The sequence below is a fragment of the Protopterus annectens genome, chromosome 6.part0 (genome assembly GCF_019279795.1).
Source record: "Protopterus annectens isolate FY-2018-M chromosome 6.part0, PAN1.0, whole genome shotgun sequence".
Lineage (NCBI taxonomy): Eukaryota > Metazoa > Chordata > Ceratodontiformes > Protopteridae > Protopterus > Protopterus annectens.
The window spans coordinates 1991199155-1991216378 of record NC_056737.1 but is presented as its reverse complement, the minus strand read 5'-3'; the positions used below and the strand labels follow the sequence as shown (position 1 = coordinate 1991216378).

The following is a 17224-nucleotide window of genomic DNA, read 5'->3' as shown; positions in this document are numbered from 1 at the left end:
TCAGTCTCTGGGAGACATATTTGTCTCTCCAGCATGTTCTGTTGCTGTCACAAGCTAGATTGAGATACATGGAGTGAATGACTCTTGCGCCATTTGACTTGCAGATGTGCAGCATTTCCATTAGGGCAGGGGTGAAGATTGCCCTATAGGTCAGGCACAAGTCACCTCTCAGCAGCCTATAAGATACAGATTAAAGTGACAGGGCTTTCAGGTCATGGTTTGGAGTTCCTGTATTTTCTTAGTGAAAATCCTCTGAGCTCTGTCCAACTGCTGCCGATGTCTGGTAAGGTACATGCAAAAAGATGCATTATATTATGTTAGTGGTCTGATAAGGGTCAAATACAGTGAATTTATAACATCCCTTGTCCTGGAGACTATGCACTTGCTTATGAGGTACGCTATGTAGAAGGCTTTCCTTACCACTGTGGAAACTTGGTGGTCAGATTGCTATCAACCTGTGTTCCCAAGTCTCACAATACTGGGTTGGAAATCAGGGTGGTGCTGTCAATATTGTAATCTGTAGGGAATTCTGTTTTGCCAAAGTGAATAGTAATGCACTTTTTTGCATTTAGTTTTAGACCATGGCTTTGGCACTGAACATTTGTTTGTGTTAGCTCTTCTTGTAATATATTGACATCATTGGAGGACTCAGTGATTGCTCCCAGTCTGCAATCACCAATGAACTTGGTGAGCCAAAGGCCATCTACTTTGGCCTGGACTTCTGAGAAGTAGGCGCCAAACAGTAAGGGGGCCAACACGGACCCCTGTGGTACTCCACTGTTGACGATTCTACTGTTGGAAGTGGAGTCACCAATTTTAACAGAGTGTGTTCTGTCAGTGAGCTAACTAGCTACTCATCTAGTAATGTAATGGTTAATCCTTGTGTTAGACAAGAATAACCTTTACACAACAGCAGAAACAACATAGTTTAATAATCCCAAACTGTTCTGGTCTACTGCAAACAATCTTCTAAAGCAAAGTACCAAGTCCACCGCAACCCGCTTCCAACTGAAACTAATGCCAGCATAGCTTGAGCTTTCAATGAACAGTTCATAGCTGTTACCTCTCACATCTGTCAACAGAATATAGCTACACCTTTCCTCACCTCAAATATAGTATTAATTAGACAAATTACTGAATTTCCAACAAATAAATTGTTCATATTCACCTCTAATAACCTCCCACTGTACTTAATATATTCTTGTCTAACAGCACCAAAATAGAACAAGTCACTCATATCAAATTACTGGGCATCATCATAGAAGACAAAGTTAATCTCGCCAGCACATCAGTGCTGTTGTCCAAACATCACCACAATTTAAGGCTATTTTACAAAGCCAGGCTACTTCTCACTGACCACAGCAGGAAAGTAAATGTAACATCCCTCTTACTTCTGAGCCTGCTGTATACATCTACAATTTTCACTTAATTTTTCAGCAATGTTAATGAACAAGCTTGGACAGAGCTGTAATAAAATAAGCAAATCTGCATCCAACCTCCCAAATGATCCCATAATTGTATTCCCTTGCAGAACCTGAATTGCCTAGAACTACCATACCATGTGTCATATACACAGCCAATGGTGGCACATGAAATACTACACCATCCTTCAAACATCCCAGACATCAGCAATACAATAAAAAAATTGTACAAAACCAAAAGGAATCTGCGACCACAGGACAAACACCTAATAGTATCTCAAAGATCCAGCAACTCACATGGGGGACTTGTTATTCTCAGTAAGCATAGCTAAACTATGGAACAGCATTCCTTTCATCATCAGGCAAATAAACAATCTTGTCACTTTTAAAACCAACCTCAAGCTACATTTAAATCATACCAGAATTTGCAAATGTCCTGAATCTCCAGGTTAAAAATACCTAATACTTATGATTTCCACCTCTTAGCTACTAAACTAGGGCAGCACAGCGGTGCAATAGATAGTGTTGTCACCTCACAGCAAGAAGTTCCCTGGTATGATTATTGGCTAGAGTGCCTTCTGTGCAGAGTCTGCATGTCCTCCCTGTGTTCGAATGGGTTTCCTCCGGGTGCATGGTTTCCTATCAAATTCCAAAGACATACAGTAGGTGGACTGGGCACTTTAAATTAGCCATAGGTGTGAGTGTGTGGTGTGACAGAATTACCACAGCAGGACTAGCCACTTGGCAGTGTAAACGTTGGCTCTAGATGATTGTCACTGTTGAAGTGATACCTCAACCCCATGTGCAAAAATGGGAAAAAGCGGTTGTGGATGGATAGATCTACTAAACCTAGGCACTTCTGTTCTTTTATTAGCTTACAAATCAACATGATTATAGATGATACATATCACATTACTTTAGCGACCACATTTTGATACTCTCTACTTAGTGATGTTATTACATTTATCCTGATAATTTCCTGCTTCAGTGATGTTCTGTAAACTGCACAAATGCCACTTCTTATAACTTACTGCACTTTATATCTTTTCCTGTCCGTTCAGTTTTAATGAATTTTAGTACTATTGTACATATCTCTTTAGACCTTTTTAAACTTTATTATATTGTATACCTGCTATTTCTCAGAGCTTTTACACTGAAAATGGGCATTATACTCAGAATTTCCCAGTAAAGAAAAGCAAATAAGTACATAAATAAATGTGTCTGAATATGTGGGTTTGCCTGGATGGCTGCAAGTCTGGGTGTGTGTGTGTGTATGTATGTGTGTGTGTGTGTGTGTGTGTGTGTGTGTGTGTGTGTGTGTGTGTGTGTGTGTGTGTGTGTAAGCGTGGGCACGTGTGCTCGTGTGTGTGTGTGTGTGTGTGTGTGTGTGTGTGTGTGTGTGTGTATGTGTGTACATGTACGTGTATGTTGGGGGCCTTTGCTAACATGGGTGGTCTTTGCTAATGTGATGCAGGAGCTGCCAAGGTAAACACTGCCATAGACAAATCTAAAAGCACAATGTACAGTTCGGAGGAATGGTAATGAGCTGCTAATAATGGGCTTCTCTCTGCAGGTTTACCAAATCTGTGAATCAAAATTTCTCACTAGCATGCTAACTGACTAATCTATGTTAGGTAATTATCATGGTTGGCAAGAAATTCTCTGAATCCTAATGGTTATACTTAATGCAATAGAGGAGATATTTTTCTAAAATTAACAAAATTATTAAAGTATGGAAAGGATTTTCATTGTGTTATAAGAAAATTGTGCATGTGATTAAATTGAGTTTATTAGAACTATACATTATGGGCGCTTTTCCTAGGCCACTCTGTTCAGAGGCTGAATTGATGGGACTTGTGTTCTCAGTCATTTGGGATTCAGGACTGAATGTATAATTAGACTGGTTAGGGACAAAACAGTCTATTGTGCCTTTTGGCTTCATTATAGACAAGTATTATATTAGATTTTTTGGTAAATAAAAGTAATATGTGAACTAAGTTGTTGAAGAGGCGTTTTTTTTCAGGTTTTTATGCTGAAATGATGGGGACAAGGAGAAAAGGGACAGGAAGGGGCTATACAATTTGAATAAAGTAAAACGCTTATATTATGGAAAGACTTTGTAAAAAGAGATACTGAAAATAAAAGAAAGTCATAACAGGCAATTGTAAAGACTTATGATGTACAGGGTGAGGATGTACTTGACATAAGAATGAAAGAATATATTTTGTTGAAGAGTAGCACAATAAAGTATGAATCAGGGTTATGAGATTTCATGTTGAGTTTGTCACATAAAATACTTGAGAATAGTTAATTAAAATATAAAGTTTTGAAACAAGAGAGTATATATTCTTTCAAAAGATGTGATGTATAACAAATAATGAACCCTGACTTTTTTTGACCATGGAAAAAAGTTATGCTTTTGGGACTTGGCAGAGATAATGGGTATAGATTGTTTTTAACAAGTTTCTCAGGAAAACATCATTCATGGTTATTATGAGAGACCTGATTAAGAGATAAAAAACTAAATAAGATTTTGAGAAAAAGACTTGAATTCATAAAGTTTACTGTGAGGTTTAAGCCTTGTCTACACCTAGTGGTAACCATTTCCAGTTCAGAGACAGTCCCAGTGTTGCCCCACAAAGAAAGCTTCACTGGGGGTGACTCTGCAGCCTGGTTCAAATGCAGATGAGGCATTCTGGGAGACTGACCTATGCTGACTCTTTATATCATGCCTTGACGTTACTTAAAATTAATAGAACAAAGTTTTGCAGCATGAAAGATGTGGGGCAGGGAGAACAGTAGACACTAGAGAGGGCATTTAAAATAAATTCCAGCCCTGTACCCCTAGTCTGTTAGTCCTATGTGGCACCACTAGCCACCAGAGATGCTGATAAAATATTACCCAAGTCTTTGCAAATAAAAATAAAAATGTAAAATAAAAAGCCGGGTATACTGAAATTGGTCCGCTCTTTTGCCGACATCAGTGATATGCTTCTGCTAAACTAAGCACAGAAGTCATCACAGACTTGTTCTCCTCATGTTTTAAAATCTTCACTATGTTTGTATCTTGTGAGGTCAGCAGATATGTATGCAGTCCTACAATTGCAGATCTATACATGTATGGGACTCCTTTAAATTGATAACCTAGATATAGATATAGCTATAGATATAGATAAAGATATAGAAGTAGATATAGATATAGATATAGGTATAGATATAGATACATACACACTTAAGTTACCTGTAAGGGATCTAATTTAGGAAATGCAAAACCAAGAGTGGCACTGGATTACAAAGGCACCTTTTAATCATTGCAAGTTAAGGTATAATAGTGTGGCATCTTCAGGTAACTGACCCATGATGAAATTCTAAAAGATTTACACTCACTATAAGTTATTCAATTACAATTCCTAGAATAACACTGGAATAGCTCATTTATATTGAGGCAAGTTATTAAGAATCCCACCTTCATTTTTTAATACCCGTTCCCTAAGCATGTATACCTGTAAACACTTATACAATCATTATGACACCACAAAGTTATTTAACATGAAGGTTGTAATTCTTTATTGTATTTGCCAGTCATGAAGGAAACAAGCTGTGTCTGAACTTGTAGACATCATTAAGTTCAAAGAACACTATAGTGTGATGGTCATCCTTTTTGCTATTCTGACTCAGGGTTTCTGTGCAACATTCTACACAGAGTTTATGTCTGACACCTTAATTTTTCCTGAGTATTCCATTCTGTATATTTTTTTTTTTTTTTTTTTTAATTTTATTTTGCTACTTTCAATGATTATGTGAACCTACCTACAACACTTCTTAAGAGGTGACCTATCATAGATTGCTAAGGATTTCAACAGTGAACGTATCATTGATGTCTGAATGATGAGTTTAATTCACAGTGTCAGTCCAACTGGGCAGTTCTTTCAAAAGCAGTAATTTGAATTGCATTGTTTTTTATATACTTTGAAGTGACATATTCTGAAGGGAATTTGTAACTACTTTATAAGAGATAATGCCTCATCATCTACAGGGAAGTCTGTAGCATTATACTGTTTCTGAGCCAAAGCTTTGTTTGCAGGTGAATGTTTTAAGGACTCATGTTTGAACTTGTCATTAGTTATATATTTCATGGTTGTACCTCATAAAAGCTGCTGCATCAGGAAACAAGTTTCTTAAGTATATTAACGTCTAAATGAAAGGATGTTTAAAACATTTATTTATTGCAGGGCATTGTGCAGTCTAAATTCTTTAGTTTTTTTTCTCCATGACCTTTCAGAGTACCCTCTATCCAAATTCCTTTTCTAAGTGATCACTGTCTGATTCTTGCAATTTGCTCAGAGTAATAGGCATGTCACACATCAGATCCTATCATTTTGTAAATCGCTTAAGGAACATGCACCCATGTTACTGTCCTACCTTGCTTTCATGGACTTATACAATTTTTATTGCTCCATACATATAACGATGCTCTAGCTGCTTTTCTAAGACTAAGTCTTCTCTCCAAGATCAATTCTTTCTGACCATTCTTCTGTGAATCTGTCATCAATTTGCTCCCTGGATTGCTTCTCAGATTCCTCTCTTAAGCAAAATGACAAAACATGAGTAAATAAGTACAGTTATAGGGTCTATGTCAATTAAACAAACACTTGGAATGTCAAACGACATATGGTCGAGGCCATATGTTCGAAGGTTGACTTTTAATGGCACCGTACGGTGCAGAATGGGAGAATTTCCCTTTTCTGCACTGAAGTGCGGTCTCGGAGTTGGTATATTTAAGTAGGGGGGTGTGGGGGGTGCTCGCACTGTTAGTGTATGTTTTTCTTTTTTCTTTCTTTTTTTTTATTAGATATTCGAACTTCCAAATATCGACCATATGGTCTCGAACATATGTTATTCGACATTTTGGAAGACCCCAATTATAAATGATCACAAACTGGAACTCATACAACAGCTGTAAGAATGAGTGCAAACAACTCTGCAATAAAGCAAATAAAAACCTTTCTGAAAAACAGCTCCTGTGCATTTCTGTAGGGAACTCAACATATTTACTGGAAGCTCCAAGAATCCTATTCCTGTCTGTCTTATAGCTGATCTTGCCACTAGAGGTGAGATTGTATTTTTCCTTAGGTACTCTGTGCAAGTGTACAGCTAATATGGAATCAAGCTCTGCCTCCAAGCTTAACTGCCTACTCACAGCCTGTTATAATTTTCCTTCCATCCAGTAAATCTGTACACTACTAAGCTGCTCGGGGCCTTTCCTGCTTTCAGTCATTCTGATACTGATGGATCTTAATCATAAATTTCTCGGGGTCTGCAAAGTGCTTCAATCACCATTCATTTTACATGCATTCTTAACCTTCTACTTCTACAGGCATATCCCCCTTCCTCCTTCTTTAAACCAGCCATTCCCACCTTTCTTCCTTGATCTGCTTTATCTGGAGCAGTGTTTAATCTTTATTCTGTTGCCCCATTATCTATTCTAAATAAAGCACTTGAAAAGATATTTACCCACCTACTTCCTAGCCACAACTGCACATGCTTATTACATGCATCTTAGCATGGACTGAGTACAGAACATGGCACAATTCGAGCATGATAGTCACTCATCAGTACTGTTTACAGTAAAACAGAGCTAAGAGTTCATATAGGCAAAGGCTCTGTGAATCTAAGCAAATCATTTCACTGTACCTCCCATCTCCTTCTTTCAAAACTAAAGTTAAATGGACTAGACAACTCTGCCTTCATTTAGCCTTCCAGCTGCTTTGAAAACCATGCAGCTCAGGACTTAGTAAACAGATGCATGTCCAAACTGTTGAATTCTGCAAAGGTTCCCAAAGTACCATATTAGTTCCACTGCTTCTTCTCCATCTTTATTAATGCAGAATTTATTCAGAATCTCTAGAAGAACATTATCTGTTATGCTGAATGTAATCTCCTCACCAAGTCTTACCGCTTATTTATTTATTTATTTATCTACTCACCCTTTGTTAACTGGGGAAGTGTACCGATCCAAAAAAAAACTTTTTCGGGTAAGAGCATAACAACACATTGGTGACAGTTTTGCTTTATGGCAGAATGACAGCAGCATAAAGGATAATAAGTATCTACAGAGTTAAATAAACAGTGAAGCATGCAAATATAATACAACATGAAATGAAATAAGATAAGCAAAGCAAAATAAAATCATTTACATATTTACTAAGGCATAACAGATTTCATAAGAACAAACACTGAAATCACATTGGAGTCAAGGACAGTAATCCTGACTTTCAGTACTATAAAGCATTTACAGCAAGACCAGGCTGGCTCAAAAACAGCTCACATTTAATTCTGACAAAATCAAAGTCACGTAGCTTGGGACTACTATCTCGCGATAACCAGCCCAAAGATTGGTTAATCAGGGCCTGAGCAGTGAGCTCACCTTGAAATAGTCACTTCCTTTGTTGTCATCATTTACATCTCATTGCCTGTCTCCTAACATGTTGAATCTGTTCAGAAGTGCGTTGCCTTGATATTAAATCCCCAATGTTAGCATATTCCTTATATTATACCAGAAACACAGTACATACTTAGAAAAGAGATCGTCTTCCCAGTTCTGGAATATAATTCTCCCTTGCATCAACACCTGACACTAACATCTCAAGACACTGGGTGCCTCAAAACTGAATATGTTACTTTATCTTGTATTTCCAAAGAGATGAATGTCACTGCATTATAGGTTCATAGGTTCATAGGTTGGTACTAGGCTATCAGCCCTAGGGTCTATACAAGCCTAGCCATAACAATTCCCTGGCTATTTCTTCCCACACTATTCACTTCCCTGGACCCCTGTCTAACAGGGCAACTGACATGATCCCCGGGGTGAATTTCCTTTCTCTCATCCAATCGTCAAGGTTCCTTTTGAAGAGGGCCAAAGAGGTGCTCTGCTTGATATGTATGGGCAATCTATTCCAGAGTCTGGGGAGTCTCTGGGTCAGGAACCTATCCCTCCAGCATGTTTTGTTTATTGTGATGACAAGGTTTAGATCCCTGGAGCGTGTGGCTCTGAGGGATTGGGATTTCTTTAAGTGTAGCATGTCCAACAGCTCTGGGTTTGACATGGCCTTGTATGTTAAGCAGAGATCGCCTCTGAGTAGACGATATGCGACAGAGTATAGCTGGAGTTTTTTAAGGCAGTCAGCATAGGACATCTGTTTTAGGCCTGTGATTCTTTTAGTGAGGTATTTCTGTGACCTTTCCAGTTGTTGCAGATGTCTTGAGAGGTACATACCAAATGGGGCATTGTAGTCTATGTTGTTGTTGTTGTTGTTGTGTCTTTCGGCTTTTCCCGGTTAGGGGTTGCCACAGCGGAACTCCGGTCCACTAATGATTGGCAGTAGATTTTTACATGCCGAGTTGCCAGCCCTGAAGCACAACCATCAACGAAGGTATGCCCATTCACGCATGTCTCCAGACAGAAGACGCTTTAGCTGAGAATCGAATGGTACAACGTCTTACTGTAGGGCGACAGCACTACCGCAGCACCACCACCGCAGTCTATGGGTCGAATGAGAGATGAGTACAGTGGGACAATGACCTCCTTTTTTCTGGATGAAAAGCCCTTAGTGATGAGGTGTGCCACATAGAAGGATTTCCTTCTAAGGCTGACTGCCTAGTCTCCTAGTACTGCACTGCATTACACCTTCTAAGGCTGACTGCCTAGTCTCCTAGTACTGCACTGCATTACACCTTCTAAGGCTGACTGCCCGGTCTCCTAGTACTGCACTGCATAACACCTCCTAAGGCTGACTGCCCAATATCCTAGTACTGCACTGCATTACCCCTTTTAAAGCTGACTGCCCAATCTCCTAGTACTGCACTGCATTACCCCTTTTAAGGCTGACTGCCCAGTCTCCTAGTACTGCACTGCATTACACCTTCTAAGGCTGACTGCCCAATCTCCTAGTACTGCACTGCATTACACCTTCTAAGGCTGACTGCCCAATCTCCTAGTACTGCACTGCATTACCCCTTCTAAGGCTGACTGCCTAGTCTCCTAGTACTACACTGCATTACCCCTTTTAAGGCTGACTGTCCAATCTCCTAGTACTGCACTGCATTACCCCTTCTAAGGCTGACTGCCTAGTCTCCTAGTACTGCACTGCATTACCCCTTCTAAGGCTGACTGCCCAATCTCCTAGTACTGCACTGCATTACACCTTCTAAGGCTGACTGCCCAATCTCTTAGTACTGCACTGCATTACACCTTCTAAGGCTGACTGCCCAGTCTTATAGTACTGCACTGCTAATCTTATTACTGCCCTAGTTTTCACATTACTGTATGCACTCCAGTTTCTGTCCTCAGAAGCTGCTTCTCCACTCACTTGGTCTCTCACTTTCTGACTTATTCTCCCTCCCTATTGCTCAACATTCTTTTGTTTCTACCACTGAAAACTTTCCTTCTATGTCCACAAAATCTAGAACATCTCCCTACACGATATGCCCTTCCATCTATCATTTATAGCTTCCTTGCTAACTTCCAGTCTTTCCTCATTTCTGAGCTATGAGGGATTACTTCACCTTCTTCCTGTTTCTCACCATTCCACCAGTTTCTTTCACTCTGTTATTAACCACTGGTTAACCTCTTTCATAACTCTGGAGTAGTCTTTGGATTCATTTCTTGACCTCTGGCCCAAGTCTTGGCTTCTGTTAGAAAACCAGTTCTAAGCTGCCTGGATTCTGCTAGTTATTGCAGGTCCTCTAACATCTGCATTTTCTAGCCCACATCTTACTCCTGTCATCTTTTCACCTAACATGTCATCATATTTATTCATCCCTTTTTCTTGTTTAGCATTTTCATTTTGAGGTTTCATCTTTTTAAACTTTTAAAATTGTATCATATACTATGTTATGCTTCTCAAATAACTGTTGTCCATAAGAGGAATTGTTTGTTTTGATATTATATGTGCAACAAAGTTATAGATGAAAAGGAGCCTTGTTTTCCATTCTACCTACCTGGTCAAAGTAAAACAAAATTAATACAGTTTCTTATTTGGATCACAATTACTCTGCCTCGTTCCCAGGAAGGAAAAAATGTATATAAATTTGTGCGAAAATGGCAAAGCTAGAAGACAAAGCCCTAAAATTACAAAACTGCATGGACAGCAAGCATTGGTTGCAGATCACAGCAGTTGGGCCACCACAAAGGCATGAATTACAAAAGGCAGTGAATTGCAACTCACCACTAGTGTGGAATATGCTAGGAAGGTCTTTTGAAATTATATCAGTGAGGTTCCAGACAAGACAGAAAGCATGTAAGTGAAAGGAAAGACGAATGGCAGACAACAGGTAGGTAGCTGCCATGTTGAATGGAATGTTTGATTGATATCTGGGCATGAAAAACATTTCAGTCATTGTGCTGGCATGGTAAGGGTTGACTGCTGCATGTGTAGTCCTTTCAATAAAAATACACTTGAGATTTAAACATAGTTAAAGTCACCTTTTCTTATTTTTGAAATGCAAAAAGTAGCAAAGCACTGACCCAGAGGTCCAGGCAAAGTATGCATGACGTAGGACATATTGATAATCTGGGGTGCTGCCACTATCCTGTGTATTTCAAAACTTAGTGAAGGCTTATTTCTTATTAAAAGAAGTAATTATGTAGGAGAAGAATGCTGATTATCCTTTTGTTTTCTAATATTTTTTTAATTTGTGATGCATATGTGGTATAGCACAGAAGCAGTCAGTGTTTTATACAAGAGTCCTGCTTTTACTCTTTAACTTTATTAAGTTAGGTGGAGCACCAGAACACTAGGGGGATTGCTAGACATCTGCAGTGAGCATTTGAAACATTCATTACTTGTTTCATAAATGTATTGTTCTGATATGTAGCAGAGCAATGCTGCAGACATCTAAGGCGGCACTGACGTTACTCTGTACATGTGGCCCAGAGCTTGGTTTTAAAGGCTGAAGTGTGTGGCTTCAGTAACATGGTAGTTTGCATTCTTAGCTATAATTATACACTGTACTTGAAGAATGCAAGGTTCCTTCACCTGATACTGATGACCTCTGAGACCTTAGCAGGCACTGTCCTTAACAGTATATATTTGGATGTAGTGATATATCATTTCTCTAGTAGTGTGCAAGTGTCTTTACTGTTTGAGACCCTTTAGGCACTGGCTACTTACCAATAGTAGAAGACAGACAATGACTAGGGTTGTTAGATTTTATTCAATTAAACTCTGAACTCCATTCCATTACAAATTAATGTTTTACAGCTTAGTTTTCTTTCCTGGAACAGTCAGTGCTCTCATTTTATTTGCATGACTACGTTAGTCTATTTACTATGTCATTTAAATTCACTTTTTCTTGCTGTAGCAGTATACGCAGTTCTCAAAGTTTTATGCTGAATGTGTTCTTTAAAGACTATTATCCGCACATTAGATTAAGTGCTTCATTGTATAATCCATGCAGAAAAAACGCATACTATATTTTAGTTGTAATGTAGCATTTTGCTATATGTTCACTTTTGTATCATTGAATTAGTGCATTTGTTGCTATTGTTGTGCTTTTCCTTGCACATGCATGAATAATGTTTTTGCTTTTTTTTCCCACATGCATGAATAATGTTTGTGCTTTTTTTTTTACATATGCATGAATAATGTACTGATTTACTACACCCCTTTAAAAGTATGCCTGAAGCTTCTGTACACTAATGTCTGCTGTTATGGCACTAACAATTATGTATAGATGTCAGTGGTATGGAGTAACATTCACTGGTTAACATCTGCAGATGCTGTTGTTGTGAAGTAACACCATCGCTACCAGTAGCCTGGAATGGAATGCAGAGGTCCAGATTTCCATGTGATCTCCCACCACTGGTTAAATCAGACAGGGTGCCTCTCACGCTGATGCCCAGGCCACCTAAACTAACTTTGGGATGTTGGGGGGTAGTCTGTCGCCTTCAGTTGTCCAGATATATTGACCATTGCCTACTATGATGCTGAGAATGGCCTGCTTCATTCCTTTTAGTCCCAGCTTTGACCATGCTGCTCTACAGTAAACTTCATTTGCCAAGCCCAGTACTTTCTACTCTTTCCATGTAATATCTTGCTGTGTATTTAGCATGACACTGTCATCTCTGTAATGAAGAAAACTGTCTTGCTGTTTTCTTCCTCTGAAATGAAGAAAACTCAATTTCCCTACCTCTGTATTAATGACACGGAGGGTTTAATTCCGTCAGCTTTCATTTGCCTACTGTGTGACCTTGAGCAAGTCATTTAACCAGGCAGTGCTTTGTGGTGATTGGGAATTTGGGCCTGACTCCTCACTGGCCACCTTGACTGCAAGCCTAGTAGCTTCCCATGAACCTATGAATGTTGAGATACTGCAAAGTTTCTACTTAATTACAATTCAGTACAACAATTAAAGGCATCTATCTTTAGTCTCCCATATGATCCATCATCATCATCATCTGTAATAAAACCCAAATGGCCTTCCCACTGTAGGGATACCAAACCATATGCACTTGTTTCCATAAATGCTTACCAAGTACAAGTATAGGCCCACCACCTGCTCAGGACCAGGTTCTTGTATTCACTCTTCAGGAATCAGCTGGAGACTGGGTAAGTGCTAAGATTTCCTTTGTGTTTCTAATTCTGTGTCTGACTTTTAACAGTCATATCTTATCTTAGCTTAACAGATTTAGAGCATCCTCATTTTACAGTCTTGTTCTGTAGTGATTTCATAGTTGCTGAATATAGAGATCTTAGCAGGTGTTCACATTCTGTGTCTCTTGTTTTATAAAGCAGGGCCATAAGATTCACATTTGTGTTACATATAATAAAAAGGGTGAAAGCAGTAATGCTGCCTTTAGTTGAATATCGATTCAGTTTTGTTAACTTGGTCAGTCCTGCTGAGATAAAATCTCCTTTACAAGGCAATGAGCTGCTTGACGCAAACCTAGCGACAGTTTATTAGAGCAGCTATTCAACTAAAGCAGCATGTTGTTGGGATATAGATATACCCAGGGAGAACACATGCTAATATGGGCGGAGGGGGGGTGTACAAAAACTCTTCACAGAAAGAATCTAGAAACCTGAACCAAACTTCTAACATTGAAATAGAGAGGCAAAAGTATTAAGCATTGCCCAAGTCTACCACCACACTGAAAAATAATTATTTAACATTAACGTCTTCAACATTTTCTTCCTAAATTTATACTACAGGAATTATATAAATGTAATAACACTCATCTTATAATACCACAAAATATATATATTTTTCTTCTCAAACAGATGAAAGCCTTTCACGTTTATTTATCTATTTATTTAACATTTAAAAAACAGGTAAAGTGATCTAGACCAAGGAACCTCTTCTGCCATGACCTAGAACATTTGACATAACAAAACTGAAGCCAGAATCACACACAAAAACATAAAGAGTAATAACCATAATAACTGTCATACCAGTTGGATATACAGGAAAAGCATATTAATAAAAATGAAAGTTTAAAATATACAACTGTATAATAAATAACATTTAGTTAATTGTTTTAGCCTCATAGTTATGGTCTTCATTTCTTTTAGAAGTCAACAGCTTCCCTGCTGTTATTCATAATGTTGTATCACAATACTATATTGCAGTTTAGGACAGAAATTAAAGAAAGCTGCCACAATTAAGATGTTACATTTAATTTGTGAAATCAGCCTCATTACTTTAATAGTTTGAACTCAGAATTTATAGTATCGCTATTTCTTCAGAGCATTTCATGTACATGATAACTGATATCCATTGCATAGCTAATTACTCTAATAAGTAAAGACACTTTCTCCATAGCCACGTGTGCTCTGTATTATGCTTCCACAGCTTGTATACTTGTGCCATCATAACTACACTGAATATGCACTCCATGTGAATATACAGCACTGACAAATGTACGTGCTAGCAAGTTACAGGCATGCCTATAATGAATGGAGAGCAGACGACTGTGGGTTTACCTCTTCAGTGTGTTTAGAGTTGCAAATCCTGGTATTTGGAATCTATTCCATGCTTCCATACTCAAACAGTTATGTAGACATATATTCAGTCATTACTAGGGTCATATATAAAATGCTGATAAATAAATTACGACAACTACATATTGATGAATTCTTGATAGGATGGATAACTGCACAGCAAGTATCATATACACTTGGACAGGGGAAATTCTAATTTACAGTCAGGGTGTACCACAAGGCTCTGTCCTGGGTCTATCTTTCAGATCTATCTTTTTTTGTATGAAGTATTCTATAGTCTGTAGGCAGATGACATGAAAATGGGAAAACTGATTACATCTGTTATGGATGGGGCACATCTGAAAAAAAACTGGACTAAATTTGTCATTTAAACACAGGAGAATGATATACTGATAAGATTTTAGAGACATAGATTTATGGATGAATATTTGATGCAGCACAGGGTGGTTGAAGATATGGATTCATTTAAGGACCTTGGTATATGGGTGGATCCATCTTTGAGTGTTTCTAATGTTATTGATTAATGATAGTTATAAACTTACAGGCACAGAAAAAAGATTTATAAAATCTAAGAAATCAGAAATGATGAAATCATTATTTGTAAATTACATTAGCCCTAAAACAGAGTATGTAATAATAATATGACAACCTTATGAGAAAACTAGCATGAGCAAATTGGAAAGAGTATAGCATAAATATACCAAATGCATCCATGGATGTGAAAGTTTAAGTTATTATAAACAAATATAAAACCTGAACTTGTGCAGTGTCTCATATAGATATTTAAAAGGAAACTTTATTCAGATTTATAGGGCATTGAGAGATGAGATTTAAAAGGAAACTTTATTCAGATTTATAGGACATTGAAAGACAACTACCTCAGCAAATGCTTGGGATTATCAAAGAGTGGTAGAGAAACATCGGACAACCTCTATAGAATATTATACAGGAATGATATGCTAATTGGGTCTCTGCGAGAGTTGCTGATGCCTGATACCAAATTCTATTAAAACATGTACTAGTTTAGATATTTTTAAAAAATACTTGGACACATTATGGGGATGATTCTTTTGGTATGACGACAGGCTAGAAGGGCATTATTGTCCACGCTTGAAATATTTGTATGCATTTATATAAACAACACCATAATGATCGAGTTCTGTGGCTACAATACCATTCTCAGATAAGGTGTCATCTAAAAGCCACCTGGTACTTTTCCAAGGCAGTTCAAGTTGATGTTAAAATTCTTTCTTGAAAATATGAGCAGAATTTCAGTTAGGACTGAATGACTGGAAGAAAGATGAGTTTTATATAATACCAAAGTTACTGAATTCTGAAATAACATGTTTTTATCCAGGTGTTTAACTGGTTCAAGGAACATGGGGAAACCTACTTAGTCAAGAATCATTTGGGATCATCTTTGTCAGAAAATGAAATGCTTTTGGCTGAGTACAAAGATTTTGTCTACAAGGCCAAGGTAGGTTGTATACTACTCATAACATTTTGCTGCACAGACTTCTGTGTTTACTTCATTTCTTGACAAACTTCAGCAGCATTTGTGAATTTTCTTACATTATATTTCATAATGCATTAGCAAATAATAGATGATTTAAAAGAAATAATGAAAGTTGGAAGTTCAATTAATGAACAGGAAAAGTACATTACCAATGGTAGGCTGATAGCCTGGGCATTTTTTTTTACTGTTTGCTCAGTTAAAATCAAAATGTGTTACATTGCTCATTATTTTGATGAGTCATTGATCCAAAGGTTAAAAAAAACAGTATTCTATTTTTTCACTTTATGTTTTATGACTTTAGATGACTTGTACCATGCATGATTTTGTATTTACAGAGAAGTAAGGCAGTTTTACTAAAATCTATTGAATGAATTTGAAATGCTGTACGCAGTCAGATCCCTTTAAGAAATATCATCTGTAAACGTTTCATACAGCCTATTTCTGTGTATCTTTCCTCTGTAATCCCAAAATGGCTTCCAAAGACATTGCACCATCACATGTATAGCTCTACCTGTTGCAGCATTCTACCCTTGTCATAGCACACCTTTGACATAGCAGCAACGTCTATGTGTTAGTGCAGATTCAACACTTGCTAGATTATTAGGATACATCAAAAAGAGAAATGTGTCTGCTCTTCTGACAAATCATTTCTACAGAAGAAGAAGTCATGAAGTGTTCACTGAAAAATGACTACCCCTGGGGCCTAGACAACCTATTTTGATAAGCAATTCATGAATCATACTTGTTTTTTAGTCTACATTTCAAGAAAACATTTATTTTTTATATTTGTACGTACCAGGCTATCTAAAATTTTAAGTCTAGCCAATTTCCCTTTCGAAGATGAGAATCAAACTCTGTACTTTGCATCTGACAGGTGAACACTTTAACCATTATACCAACCCCCAGCCCAAATCTAGTCCTTAAAACTTTGTCCTCTTTTATGTGCTATAGAAGTTAAGCCACAGGCTTTGTTGAGATTAGAAGTCATGACCCATGACCTAACCCCTGAGCTACAGAGGTTTGGTACATAGTTGTCATTGTGGACATTTTAAGCCTAGCCCATTTCCCTCAAAGGTGAGATTCAAACCCTGTATGTTGTACCTGGGAGTTAAATACATTAACCATTATGCCAATCCCTATCGCTTATTTTTATTTTGTCCAACACTTAACTCCTTTTAAGTTCCATCATGTTGTTTCAGCGGATTGTATGCCTTAGATCTTTTCTCAGAATCACTCCCCACCATGTACATGTGTACAAACATGTGCAGACACATATATGCCGATAT

At 37.8% G+C, this 17224-nt stretch overlaps 1 protein-coding gene across 4 annotated transcripts in view; it reads left to right on the top strand.

Annotated features, from left to right (window-relative positions):
* Positions 1-17224, top strand: part of CCDC141 (coiled-coil domain containing 141) — a 2268332-nt gene that overhangs the window by 535742 nt on the left and 1715366 nt on the right. For 3 of the 4 annotated variants that reach the window (XM_044075309.1, XM_044075306.1, XM_044075307.1), the window contains exon 6: positions 15780-15899. The exons of the other annotated variant lie outside the window; for it this stretch is intronic. In XM_044075309.1, coding sequence (XP_043931244.1) covers positions 15780-15899 — 120 coding nt within the window. The remainder of the gene's footprint in view (positions 1-15779; positions 15900-17224) is intronic. 4 annotated transcript variants of the gene reach the window in all.